This window comes from Lampetra planeri, chromosome 5 (assembly GCF_965212315.1).
Source record: "Lampetra planeri chromosome 5, kcLamPlan1.2.h2, whole genome shotgun sequence".
Taxonomy (NCBI): Eukaryota; Metazoa; Chordata; class Hyperoartia; order Petromyzontiformes; family Petromyzontidae; genus Lampetra; species Lampetra planeri.
Window position 1 is genome coordinate 13,191,601 of NC_136111.1, and position 13,710 is coordinate 13,205,310.

At 44.3% G+C, this 13,710-nt stretch overlaps 1 protein-coding gene across 12 annotated transcripts in view; it reads left to right on the forward strand.

Annotated features, from left to right (window-relative positions):
- LOC144718915 (NXPE family member 3-like) overlaps positions 1 to 13,710 on the forward strand; it is a 44,996-nt gene that overhangs the window by 13,693 nt on the left and 17,593 nt on the right. For 5 of the 12 annotated variants that reach the window (XM_078594520.1, XM_078594525.1, XM_078594528.1 and 2 more), the window contains exon 1: positions 7,039 to 8,028. The exons of 1 other annotated variant lie outside the window; for it this stretch is intronic. Coding sequence is in view for 2 of the 11 variants with exons in the window: in XM_078594524.1 (XP_078450650.1) it covers positions 7,646 to 7,734 (89 nt within the window). In the remaining 9 variants the exon portion in view is untranslated. Of the gene's footprint in view, positions 1 to 7,038; positions 8,029 to 13,710 lie in introns of those variants that run through there. 6 more of the 12 variants (XM_078594521.1, XM_078594530.1, XM_078594533.1 and 3 more) reach the window with 3 other exon arrangements.

Sequence of the window (13,710 nt, forward strand, 5' to 3'; positions counted from 1 at the left end):
TTTTAACTCGCAACCTTCCGATTAAAAGCCGCTCGCTCTCTCACTGAGCCACCTGCAAATATGTTACTGCAATGCATCACTCAGTGTGCGATGATGATGATGACTATTGTTGACATCATTTGGCAATGAAGACTGGAACAAAATAATTCAAAGAGAGGCACACTGGGATTCATGATCTTGGAACCACGATGTGCAAGCACTGATAAGAGACATTTCTATGATTCACAATTTAGCATGTATAACATCTGACGCATTCTTTCAATGCCAAGGCTGATCTGTCCTACGTCAGCATACTCCGATATGCCTGCACACATTAAGATCATTCCATGGTTTCCAGACATCAGTTTTAAAGGTCATCATCACATCCATGAGCACGCATACAAAACACAGTGGACGGGTAATTATCACATAACTGACTCTATACAACAACTGCCATTAAACATGAAGTGGTGGTGACGTCACCAGTGCTCGTGCCAGGCGAGATGCACCTTGAGGCCATGTGAATTGTCATAGGGCTCGCTGGCAGATAACAGGACAGACCATGATGCCATGAGTTGACCGACTGAGATGATTGGCGGATGACCACCTGTGCTCCATATTGTGGCTATATGCAGACAGGAGAGCACACTACAGGCTGTACACACAGCAAACTCGATGACAGGCTGCACACACAGATGGACCAGGCACAGGTTGTACGCAGATCAGGCGTTCAGAGAAGTGATCAAAGGCAACCATACAGAGCCTAACGCTGTGAGGGGCACAGTTGTCAACTCCGAGGGAACCTTGTATGCTAAGGCTGGCCTTGGGTCACATTTTTATCTGTTGTATAAAAAAAAAACGGGTCATTCATATAAAAAGGCTTGAGGCTGAATGTGTCTTACTCGCGTAAACAAATATAATCAATCAACGAAAAAGAATCATAGAATGAATGTAACTGAGATCACTCCCATATAGCTGTTTGTTGTTGCTGTAATGTATGGGAGCAGCGGTGGCGAGATATCATCTCCCTCACCTTGTATCGAGGAGGTCGTGGGTTCGGTCCTGTTCCTGACACCTGTATATTTGGAGTTTGCATGTTCTTCCCGTGGTAGAATGGGTTTTTTTTTTCCGGGTCCTCCAGTTTTCCCCTCTATATTTATAAACATGCGTTAAGATTTGGCTGCTATAAATGTCCACATGATAAGCCACTTCGTTGAGCTATCATTTGTGGTCAGATTGCTTCTGAAAGGGAGCTAATAGCCAAGTGGGCTTTGCCTGGTAAATATAAGTTTAGGTTAGGGTGCACCAGCTGTACCATTTTGGTGGTTGTCAATGCCATGCTGTATGAATATTCCTAGAATCTTTCGCACCGTACATAGGAAACCGTGCTAATCGGAGGTGTGAAGCTATTTAAAAATGGATGCATATTGTGGCTTAGTTTATACACAAAATCAGCCCATTACAAAATGTTTGCTCATTGAGGAGCGATTGAAACTGATCCCTTAAATTGATACAAGTTGAACATTTGAACTTTTAAATAACGATATTCTTTCAATATTTATCGTCAGTGTGGCGTTGTCTCCAGTTGCCTGCCACCGTGTCATTCGTCTCGACCATGAGTCGCCATTCCTTCTAACAAAGTTTACTCTCGATGCCACTAATGTTTTTTTTAGGAACATAACACGTTATGTTTGTATAACTTTTTTTGCACCGTACATGGCTAACCATGGTAATCGAAAGTAATCCACTGGTTTACTGTCCATGCAGTGCTGGCTTGCTCTGCCATTCTCTTCATTGTAGGTCTTCACTCTAAAGGACGATATGTGGTTCGTTTTATCGTAATGTGTACATTTCAAGGTTGACATTTTTTAGTTTTTAACAGGTCAGCGTTTCTCTGCTGTTAAGACCCCACAAGTTAAGATTGCTATGTACACTACTTCCATTGAAACGTTCTATTACTCATCATTGGTAAAGAAGGCCAAGGACTTTCAGATGAGAAGACATTGCAGTTTTAATTGGACATTCAAACATTTTTATAACTAGATTGATTTCATATAATTTTCATTACGCTTATTTATCAAGGAAAGCCTCACTGAGTTTTCAACTTTTTTTGGCATGTCATACCAAGTTTTTCCAGTAGGGAGCAATGTTGTTATAAAGTATTATGCGTATACAGGTGAGTCTCGCTTATCGAGCGAGATGCGTTTCGCGAAAATTGCTCGGTAAGAGAAAACTCGTAAAACGATCATCGTTTTCCCATTGACTCCCATGTTAAAGGCTGAGGCAAGCTTCAGCCCCAACATTTTCCACTCTTGACGTGAGAAATACAAATAAGAATTTTAAAACAAAATATTTAAACATCAAATGGAACACTTATCATACACCATGAAGAAACGCAGTGCGTGCAGGTGCCTAGCATTTATGTTGAATGTTAGTGGGTGGAGGGAGCAGTCGGAGCCAGGCAGGAACACTCTTCTAGATTGAAAACGAATTGCTTTTAGTATTACGCCTGTTGTCCACCCACAGCTCTGATTGTCACGGTTGGCTATGTACGGTGCGAAAGAAGTTCAACATACAGCCACGGCTGGGAATTGAGCCAGGGTTGCTGGGTTCGTAGCCATTGTGTGGGCATGCGAGACGAATCGCCTCTTCCAGTCCTCATTAGCATCTGTAATTAATTAGCACCGCCACCCACCCACCCACCCCTCCCTCCACCCACCTCCCCCCATCTACCCTACCCACCTATTATTGGTATTCCTCGAAGTACGAATGCTCGGTTTTATGAAATTTCGCGTTCACAAAATATACAAATTGTGGTCACTTTTAAATTTAAGAAATCGCAAATCCATGTGAACGAATTTGACATCAGACAGGAAGCAACTAGGAGACTATGTTATCCATCCTTGACAGTGTTCCTATATCCCTACAATGGTCGAGTGACGTAATGTTTTATTTACAGAAATTCCACGGATTGAAGCCGGAACTTAGGTGCTCGTGGGTTCAGGGAAGGGGAAAAGATGAGGCTCAGCTCCCCACTCACATAGGGACTGCGAGCGAGAACACAGGTTTTCATATGGAGAAGGGAAGACAAGGGAATAGGAACAAAAGTAAGGGGGAAAAGGAGTGGGGTTGGGGAAGGGGTAGAAATAGCGGAGGCGGGGTGAAGTGCACATTATAAAATCTACCAAACAAAATAACCTACACACACCGAGTCAACTTCTCATCAGTGTAAGTCCCGCAAGAGCAGCGATTACCTCCTGTCTATCCCCAGGGGGTGGTACCCGAAATACCAATCCCCTCCCCCCAACCTCCCTGCATGCGAACCTCAAGTCAGGCTCAGTAGGAATGAGGACCATCTGGCATTGGTCATATCGGTGAATTGGATGAGATTTAGTGGTAGTGATCTTGGGCCAGAGGGGCCCGCCAGATTTAGATTCATTTATGTTGGGGAATGTCTTCGCTCAGAAGCCTGTTCCAGAGTTTCCGAGTGGTAAGCATCGTCTGAAATCCCTTAACATGCACAACGCGGTATGCCTCTGCTAGTCTGTATTAAACGTTCAGTATCTCTAGCCAGTATGTTATCAGGTGTACAGAGTGGACTAGATTCTTGTCTGGGGTTTTAGTGATGGCATCTCTGATATGTAAGTACCTAAAGAAATGCGTCCGTCGACTGTTGTATCTTGCTCGCAGCTGTTCAAAAGAGAACGGGTTGCCCTCCTCAGACAAGAGGTCACCGACTATTTCGAGTCCTACCACTCTCCAGCTGTGCCACTTTATCTCATTGCCTCCCATTCTCAACGAGGGGTTACCCAAAAGCGGGGACCTTCTATGAAGAGGCGCAGAAAAGGGGATTTATCTCGACATATCCCCAGCGTAGAGGAGACTTTCTACACCGGCTTAATGCCCCTGCGCTTGGCCTTTACTGGGGAGAGGGAAACCCCGGTAAGGGTGCGTCTTGTCGCCACTCCTGTTTGAGATTTTCATGGACAAGATATCAAGGCGCAACCGAGGTATGGAGATTATCCAGTATGGTAGCATGGAGGTGACATTGCTGCTTTTTGCAGATGACGTTGTCCTCTTTGCCTCGTCAGTCTGTGACCTCCAGCGTGCACTTGGACGGTTTGATGCCGAGTGTGAAGCGGCTGGGATGAGGATCAGAATCTCCAATCTGAGGTCACAGTTCACTCCTGGGAGATGGTGAATTGTTCTCTCCAGGTGAGGGGGAACAGCTACCCTTAGTGGAAGAGTTTAAGTACCTCGGGGCCTTTTTCGTGATTGATGGCAAGTGGGAGATCGACTGGCAGTTCGGACTGCAGTGTTGCGGGCACTGCACCGTTCCGTGGCAGTGAAGTGGAAGTCCTTGAACAAATCTTTCGATTTACAGGTCGATCTACATTCCCACCCTCACCTATAGTCATGAGCTTTGGGTAATGACCGACAGGGTGAGATCGTGGTTACAAGGGTCCAAAATGCTGTTTCTCCGCAGGGTTCCTGGGCTCACTCTCCGTGATCGGGTGAGGAACTCAGTAATCTGGGAAAGCCTCAGAGTCGAGTCGCTGCTCCTCCGGATTGAGAGGAACCAGTTGAGATGGTTCGGGCACCCAGTAAGGATGCCCCCCGATAGACTCCCCCTGGAACTTTACCAGGCACGTCCCACTGGGCGAAGATCCCAGGGGCCGGCGCAGGATATGCTGGCAGGACGATGTTGCTCAGCTGGCCTGGGAATGCATGGGAATTCCCCAGGAAGAGTTAGTTTATTGCCACGGAAAGGGAGGTCTGGACTGCCCTATTCAACATGCTGCCGCCGCGACCCTCACCAGGACAAATGGACTGAGAAACGAATGAACGAATTAACTGGGAGGTGAGAGGGGTGCCAAGTGGTTTTGTAAAGCTCCACTGGGATGCTGTCAGCGCCAGCAGCCTTTCCCACAGGTGCCAAGGCCATGGCATCAAGTAGTTCTTTAGGAGCGAATAGGCTTACCAAGCTCTCCACTCTGTTGACGATCCAGATTGAGGGTAATCTTAGGTAGGAGTCTATCTCCTCGCCAGTTGGAGATTCAGAGGTGTATAGGGATTCATAGAATTCCCTGAAGCACGCGTTCATTTCCTTGGTTTTGGGTAGAGGAAGGTCTTTCCGGCTTCGGATGGATGCGAAAAACGGTGTCGCTGGGATTTGACCATTCTAGCTAGTAACTCGGCTATAGTGAGGCAGGGTCATGAAACGAGAATCTGGTTCTCTTATATAACAGGCGAGCTTGATCATTAATAACCTTTTTCGGTTCCATTCTTGTAGTGTTAATTTCTTTTAAAATAAACTTCTCATGCAAGGAAGTGAGAGAAAGGTGGCGGTACTGACTTCTCCTCTCGTGGAGCTCTGCCCTCCATTCCCTTTGCGTGTGTAATAAAGCACTTCGACGACGATCTTGGATTCGTGTCTTCTTTATTATTCATTTCTCGACGGCTGGACAGCTCCGCGTTCTTCCTACATCAACACTGCTCGCTCCTCGTTCTGCGGTGTAAGTCGTTGCTGTCCCGCGCACGGCTCGCTCACGCTCCCCGCTCCCGCGCACCGCTGGCAGACGGCGCGCAAGGAGACAGCCTACGGCCCGCCACGTGGCCGCTGGCGTTCCGGAGGCGCGAGACGTGGTCCCGCTTCCAGACTCCACACACTAACCCCGAGCCCCTTTCTGCTTCCCCTTATAACCCCTCTCACACGTCACCAAGCCCCGCCTATAGCCACGCCCCCTCACGAACCCTCTCGATGGTTACCCACAAGCACCCTTGAGCTCCGCCCTTGGACTTTGGCCCAATTGATTGCATCCATCTAATTGGCTAAGCGGCAGAGCCTATCCCACCGGTCGGTGACCGTCGGTGTACTCTCGTATTGCACGTGTAACGATGTCATTTTCCTCTTGAATTTAAACTCACTTCTTTCGCCTCCCCCTACTGAATCACTTTTCTCATTATCTACTGTCCCCTGGCACCCATTGCTCCTTCTTTGAACAGCTCAACTACCTCCTCTCCTCTATCCTCCTGCTCTCCCATCCTTTTATCCTTCTTGGTGATTTCAAGGTCCATCTTAGCAGCCCCCCTATTGCCTTTGTCCTACTCCCCCTAATCAACTCGTTTGACCTTCACCTGCTTTCATCCCCCCACTACCCATCTGGCAGTACCATGGACACCTATCTCTACTGAGTTCTGCCCATCCCTAAAACGACCTTTTCCTCTCCCTCACAATTTCCTTACCTTCCCATTTCTCCTTCAACTCCCCCCCCCACCTACCCACCTACCCTATTCTGTGCCGCAACCTTCACTCCCTGGACACTTGATTCCTGACCGCCCCCATCTCTTATTTCCTTCAATCACTGATATTTTCTCCCTCCACCCTGCCTCTGCCTCTTCTTCCCTATCTATGGCACTATGCTCTTCACTCAACTACCTATTGCCATTCACCTCTGCTCCCCATCACCTAAGGGGCCGTCCATAAATGACGTCACACACCTAGAGGGGGGGAGGGGGGTCAATATAATTATGATAACAACACTCATTTTGATAACATTTCATGATTAACTATTTTATGTAAATGTTTTGAATGATTGTTATTAAACATTTAGATTTTAATGATTATACCAGGGCTTTTTATTCTGTGGAATGAATATGTGATTGTTATAATTGTACTCTCCATTTTGCTTCGTTCTACTACAAAGTTTCAAGTTACTTTATAGTTATAATTACTTTTAATATTTTATGATTATAAAATAATTTCAATATAATATTCTGAACATCTGCAGATTTAGATAGACGTTGAATATTTTCAAGTGAATTTTATGCTAAATTTCAGCTTTCCAACAGCCTCCTTTTAAATAAATGTTTTCTCCTACAACATCAGAGTGCAGCGCCACATTAAATACGCACTACAATGACAATAGTTTAAAATGATTTGAAGCACGTTTTATTTTCAAAATGGAAATATGGTTTGGGGGGGGGGCAGAGCTTTGTATCCATGTCATATTTGAGGGGGGTCTGACTTTTTGTGCCGCCGTGTGACGAGGGGGGGGGGGGAGTCAAAAATCGGCCAAAATCGCGTGACGTCATTTATGGTTGAATCCCTCGCTCAAATCTGACCGTTGTTCTCTCCGTAAAGCCGAACAACTATGGAAGTCCTCCCCATCTTCTCAGAAATCCTGTCACTCCCTTTCTATTCCACTTTCTATCTACCTTAGAAGTAGCCATGGAGGACGATTTCCTAATTTCTTCCCTTGCCCCTCATCCCCGCCAAGTCTTCTATATATCACTCTACACTCATCTTCGCCCTCTCTAGCCTCGGCGTCTGCAGCACACCCATTTCCTAGCTCAAGTCTTATCGCTATTAACACACTTCCTCTGCTTTTTCAACCGCGTAATTTCCCCTTCCCTCCCTCGTCACAGCTGGTATCCTCCGAATTACAGACGGGCCTCATGGGCGAATTCTAATCGTAAGTCGAGGACTGCCCTATGCAGTTTGCCGCACAGCCCATAAAAACAAAAGTTGACCCATAGCCCGAATTTGGGCCGGTGTGTTTACAAATTCCTGGTTTATGTTTAGTCCCAAGTCCATCTGGATGAGGGGAACGAGATAAGGGGCCATGGCAAGAGGACGGTCGCTGTGTCGCAATCTCTCTTGCAGTGTGCGTCCACACCGCCCTTCTTCTCGGTCCATGCTGGCAGTCCCGGATGACGGCCTCCTCCTCCTCCTCACAACGTCACCGTTCGCTGGTCAGTGCGGTTGGTAAAGACCCCAAAGAAATCTCCGTCGATGTGTTTTTTTGTATTGTTTGTGGATGGTTAGCCACCAGAATAACACGAAACTTCCATGTTTGTACAGCGCAGTATTTGTAACCGGATTCGGAGTAAACGGTGCGTATAATCGCGTCCCTTGTCGACGAGACCAGGTGAATTGTCTGCGTGTCTGACTGTATGCGATTCGCCTTGACAATCCACTGTTGGATGAAGCCCTCCTCACGCCGTGGAGGCGGGGGGGGAGTTATATGACCATGCTTTGCCTCGCTGGTAAGTTTTTTGTCGATTGTTAAAGGCTTTCGCGACCAAATATTATTCATAATAAAGGTTTTTTGGGTTAGATCAGATAAATGCTGCTGGATTTGATTACCAGCGAAACGTCGTACTCGAATTGTAAATGTCGTGGATTTACTCTCCAACACAGCGGTGGGCTGAAGTAGTAACTAAACTGTCGCGTTTTTACGTGATAAACCTTACTGGCTGTGTCGGGTGATGGAGGGCTACGACACATATATACTTTCGCGATCTAACCCAAAAACCTTTATAATGAAGAGCTATATTATTGGTTATTTCGGTAAAGTCACGTAGAAGGGAAATAATAAAATAATACAAATATAAAACAATTAAAATTCTCACGACGTTTCGACTGCAACACAAGCAATCATCATCAGGTGTGAAATCCACAGCAAACATTTTTTAAAAAAGTGTCAAATTTTCTTGCTGTGGATTTCACACCTGATGATGATTGTGTTGCAGTCGAAACGTCGTGAAAATTTTAATTGTTTATATTTGTATTATTTTATTATTTCCCTTATAAATTTGAAAAAAGTGTCAAATTTTCTTGCTGTGGATTTCACACCTGATTGCTTGTGTTGCAGTCGAAACGTCGTGAGAATTTTTATTGTTTTATATATTTTTTTTTTACTTCCCTTCTACGTGACTTTACCGAAAGAACCAAGAATATGAATCCCTGCAGTCACGAAAGCTTTAAATAAAAATTATGAAGAGCTATTTAAGTCTGTCTTGAAAACTCACTTGTTTAACTTGGCCTTTCTATCTTAGATCCGACCGTTTACCGCAGTTGTGTTCGTTTCCTGCTTTTCATACATCGTGCATCTACAGTTGAAATGCGCCTTTCAGATATACTGTAAGTTATTTTGTTTCAGTGTTCATCCTTTTGGCGATTTAAGTGCCTGCCTGACTGGAGTTTCTTGTTTATCGATGTGGTATGGGTTTTCCCCAACGTTGTTTGAAACACTCAGGGGAGGAACTTGTTCAAGATAGTATCTCTCATAAAAGACGTCCGTCTGTTGTGAAAGAGCCTTGTTGAGCTGTAAAAGTGTGCGAAGGGTGATCTGCGGAACACCGAACACAGAAGTGAATTTTGCTTGCACCGTCCTTTGCTATCCACCATGTAGCCCAGCCAGTAACACGCAAAAAAAACTGATTGGTCCGGCTCGCTGATGGTGAGCTGGTCATATGGGTTAGTGTTGTATTCAAGCCACGATTGTTAAATGGTAATAATCAGTACGTTGGTAATTGTTTTTCCAAAGTGTAGGAATCGAGAATTTGCTATAACGAGCTATACGGGGGATCTTTGAGGGGAGGTATGTGTGCATGTGTAATGGGTCCGATTGAGGCGCACACTCGACTTGGAGGCAATACTATTTATTAACACATAACACCCACGTGAACACTATACATCAAGTTCAAGTTCATTTATTAGGTATAGCCCTGTGAGCCATTCAGCTCTTGAATCGGGTGCAACCGCAACAAACAAAAAACAAAAACATGAACAAAAAACATCTTAAAGTGAATATGTGACTAAGTGCAAACAGAAAATCCAAGAAAAGGCAGCAAAATATTGCAGAAAAAACACCGCACACCAACGCTGTGTGCAAAAATCCCAGTGGGATGCAAGTCAAACAACAACAACAACAACCACAAGACAGCTTAGATTAAGGCCATCAGTCTAACTCTGTACTACAACAAACAAACATGGCTAAACCAATACACTTTTCGAAATCACCAAAATAAAGCCATGAAAGCAATGAAAAAGCAATCATAGGAACTGTGACAGAATTTTCACAATAAATGGCATAAACAACATGTACTACCAAAACCCTGCAGCCATAGCTGGCTGCATGAGTCACTCCACCTTTAAGATCAGCACACTAAATCAAAACACAGGTCATACTTTGTAGCGATCATCCGGAGCGAAACATTTTATTTTAGGTCACTGAATAGCACTGGCAGCTAGGGGTGTACAACTCCTCTAGAGCAGTTTTGAGTGAAGATCTCATAGGTAGTGACTCAAGTTTCAATTTATTGGCAACAGCATTCCAGACCCTGGGGGCATCAATAGCAAAGGCCCTTCCTCCAGTATATGTACGGCAATAGGGAATATTAAGCTGGTAAATGAGTGTAGACCTTAGGCCAAATTTGTTCTTTGAAACAGAGATGAGATCCAGCAGGTAATCTGCAGATTCTTTTGCAAGTACATCATGAATAAATAAGATCTGGTGCACAAGCCGTCGAACATTCAGAGATGTTAAGTTTGACCCAATGTAGAGGTCACAGTGGTGAGTCCTATATGGGCAGTTCAATGCAAATCTTAAGGCCGAGTGATACATTGAGTCAAGCTTCTTCAGTACAGTACTTGGGGCTGATTTATAAACAATGTCACAGTAATCAAGTAGAGGCAGTATGGTAGCTTTAATCAATTCCAAACGGAACATAGGGGGGAAGCAGTGCTTGTGTCGATATAGAAAACCAATTTTAATTTTTGTCTTTTTCCCAATATAATCAATGTGATCTTCTAAATTCAGTTTTGAATCCAGGATGATCCCAAGATACTTATAGATCTTAACTTGCTCTATTTGATCATTATTTAAGGAATGTAATTTGGGGAAAATAACTTCCCGCTTTAGTCCTGGTGAGAAGCATAGCACCTTGGTTTTGGCAGGATTTAGGACTAGTTTAAGAGCAACTAGCTGATGTTGTAGTTTGTTGAAATCACTCTGGAGCTTAGCAATCACGTCATCCGGAGAGCGGCCAGCAGTAATTAGTACCGTGTCATCTGCAAAAAGATTTACCCTGGAATAATCCAGTTCAGTGCCCAAGTCATTTACATAAAGAGAGAACAAGAGGGGGCCGAGAATGGAACCCTGTGGAACCCCTTTTGTTATCTTAACACTGTTTGACCTCCAACCATCTGTGAATACAGTTTGGGTGCGAGAAAAGAGGTAATTTTTTAACCATTTTACTGTGTTTTCGGAAAAACCGAGGCAACTTATTTTACTAAGCAGGATGTTGTGGTCTACTGTATCAAAAGCTTTGGACAAGTCAAGAAAAAGACAGGCGCAGTACTGCTTATTATCAAGGCTACTGTAAATGTGATTCATAGAGTCTAATGTAGCAGATGTGGTGCTGTATTTTTTTCGGAACCCAGATTGTTTTAGATGTAATAGATTGTTGGCGGACAGGAAACTGATAATTTGGTAGTTCAATAATTTTTAAAAAATTTCATCAACGGGGACAAAATTGAGATAGGTCGGTAGTTATTTGGATCATCTTTAGGGCCCCCTTTGTGAAGTGGACGAACATAGGAATGTTTCCATTCTAGAGGAACTGATGCTTCTTTGATGGACAGGTTGAAAATATGGGCTATAGGTTTGTATATTAGGTGACCAACACTTAGTAGAGCAAAGACGGGAATACTATCTGCTCCGGTAGAGGAGGACCCTTTGAGGAAGGACAGTTGTTTCAGAACATTACTTTCGTGGATTGGCTGAAAACTAAATTCGCTTAATGTTTGGATAGGGGTGTAGGAATTTGCATGAGCAGGGGTGACTCCCAATAGATTATCAAATAGGGTACCAGCTTCAGAAAAATGAAGGTTAAAATTGTCAATTATTTTTTGGGGATCTGAAAAATATTCCCCATTTCGGTTAAGCTGAACGGGCAGATGATCTGTTTTGGATGCCTTTTCGATACATTTGATTGTTTTCCAGAAAATCCTGGCATTTCCATGAGATTCAAGGAGAGTAGAAGAGAAGTAGTCATTTTTTGCATGCCGTATTTTTTTGACGCATCTATTCCTTAAAATCCTGTATTCTAGCCAGTCATTAACCAAATTACTTTTCTGAGCACATGCCCAAGCCTTGTCTCTAGTTTTCATGAGTTTTGTAATCAAAGGATCAAACCATGGTGGACGATTGCCTTTAGTTTTAAATTTAACCAACGGAGCATGTTTGTTAAGAATTTGTAGAAACGTGTACCTGAAGGTCTCCCAAGCCGTAGTCAGGTTTGGAATATCACAGACCTTGTCAATATCCGAGTGAAGCACATCATTAGTAAATGCCTGTATGCTGAAGTGTCTCATGGAGTGCTTCTCAACCAATTTAGGGGGGGCTTTGTGTCTGGCTGATGATCTCACCCCAAAAATGAAGGAGTGATCACTAAGGTTATTACCTAGAACACCAGTCAGTGCGAAATTATGAGGGGCATTTGTCAATAGGACGTCAAGCAGAGATGACTGTCCCGGATTTTTTAGGTTGGGTCTTGTGGGGACATTTATTAATTGAAACAGGTTAAATTCATCTGCAAAATTTGTGGCCACGGCCGGCGGGTTTAGCCAATTCCAATTTAGATCACCCACTAAAACTATTTCACCTTTAGGGAGGCCCCCAAGAAGCTCTCTCAGTGCAGATGCAGCTTCAACATCCTTACCACTAGGCGGTCTATAGCAGCACACTACCAATATGTGTTGATTATTAGGGAGAGTTATTCTGAGAGCCAGACCTTCAAAGCAACATTTTTTAAACAAGGAGTGAGCTGGTGAACATGCAATAGTATTACGAACATAGATGGCAATTCCACCTCCTTTAGATCCTCGGTCAAGCCGAAAAAGGTTGTAGTTGTCAATCGTAATCTGCAAGTCATTGACGGCAGGAGTGAGAAATGTTTCTGTTAGGCAAAATATGTCCGGGTCAAGATTTGCTACTTCTAGTTTTAGTTGACTTAATTTAATCAAAAGCCCTCTGATGTTGACATGTAGAACACCAACACCTTTTCTGCCAGAAAAATCTACAGAATTATACGAGTTCTTTACATTTGGGCCAGGATGAAGCTCAATACCACCCAGAAATAAGAAAAGTAGAATTAATAGTTTGCACAGGTATTTTCTGTGAAAGGATGAAGAGCGACGAACCTTGGACGAATAGCAGCAGCTCGCAGATGGTGTTATTTTTAAGAGCAGAATGAAGTTTGGAAGGAGTGCTGGTGAAGTAATGGGACAAAGATAGGGTTTAAAAGGATACAATGATGGAGTGTAGAAGTGTCTATAAGTTGTTTCATTAGCAGGTGTAGTGGCAAATTTAGCAATAAGTATTGACGCGAAGTAACGCGGGTAGCCGTTTGTAGAGTTGAGTGTGGCACTAGATATGGCCGGGAGGGACAGTAGTAAGATACACAGCAGGTGAATTGACATCTTTAAAACACTAAATTTAAACACACACACAGCTCACTCACACGCAGCTCACCCTCACCCACTCTCACGCACAGCCCACACCCATGCAGCACAACGCACACACGGCCGCACACGCCGCCGCCATCTTGCTGCTGTTGTTGTTGCAGCTGCTGTTGTTGTTGCAGCTGCTGTTGTTGTTGCAGCTGCTGTTGTTGTTGCAGCTGCTGTTGTTGTTGCAGCTGCTGTTGTTGTTGCAGCTGCTGTTGTTGTTGCAGCTGCTGTTGTTGTTGCAGCTGCTGTTGTTGTTGCAGCTGCTGTTGTTGTTGCAGCTGCTGTTGTTGTTGCAGCTGCTGTTGTTGTTGCAGCTGCTGTTGTTGTTGCAGCTGCTGTTGTTGTTGCAGCTGCTGTTGTTGTTGCAGCTGCTGTTGTTGTTGCAGCTGCTGTTGTTGTTGCAGCTGCTGTTGTTGTTGCAGCTGATGTTG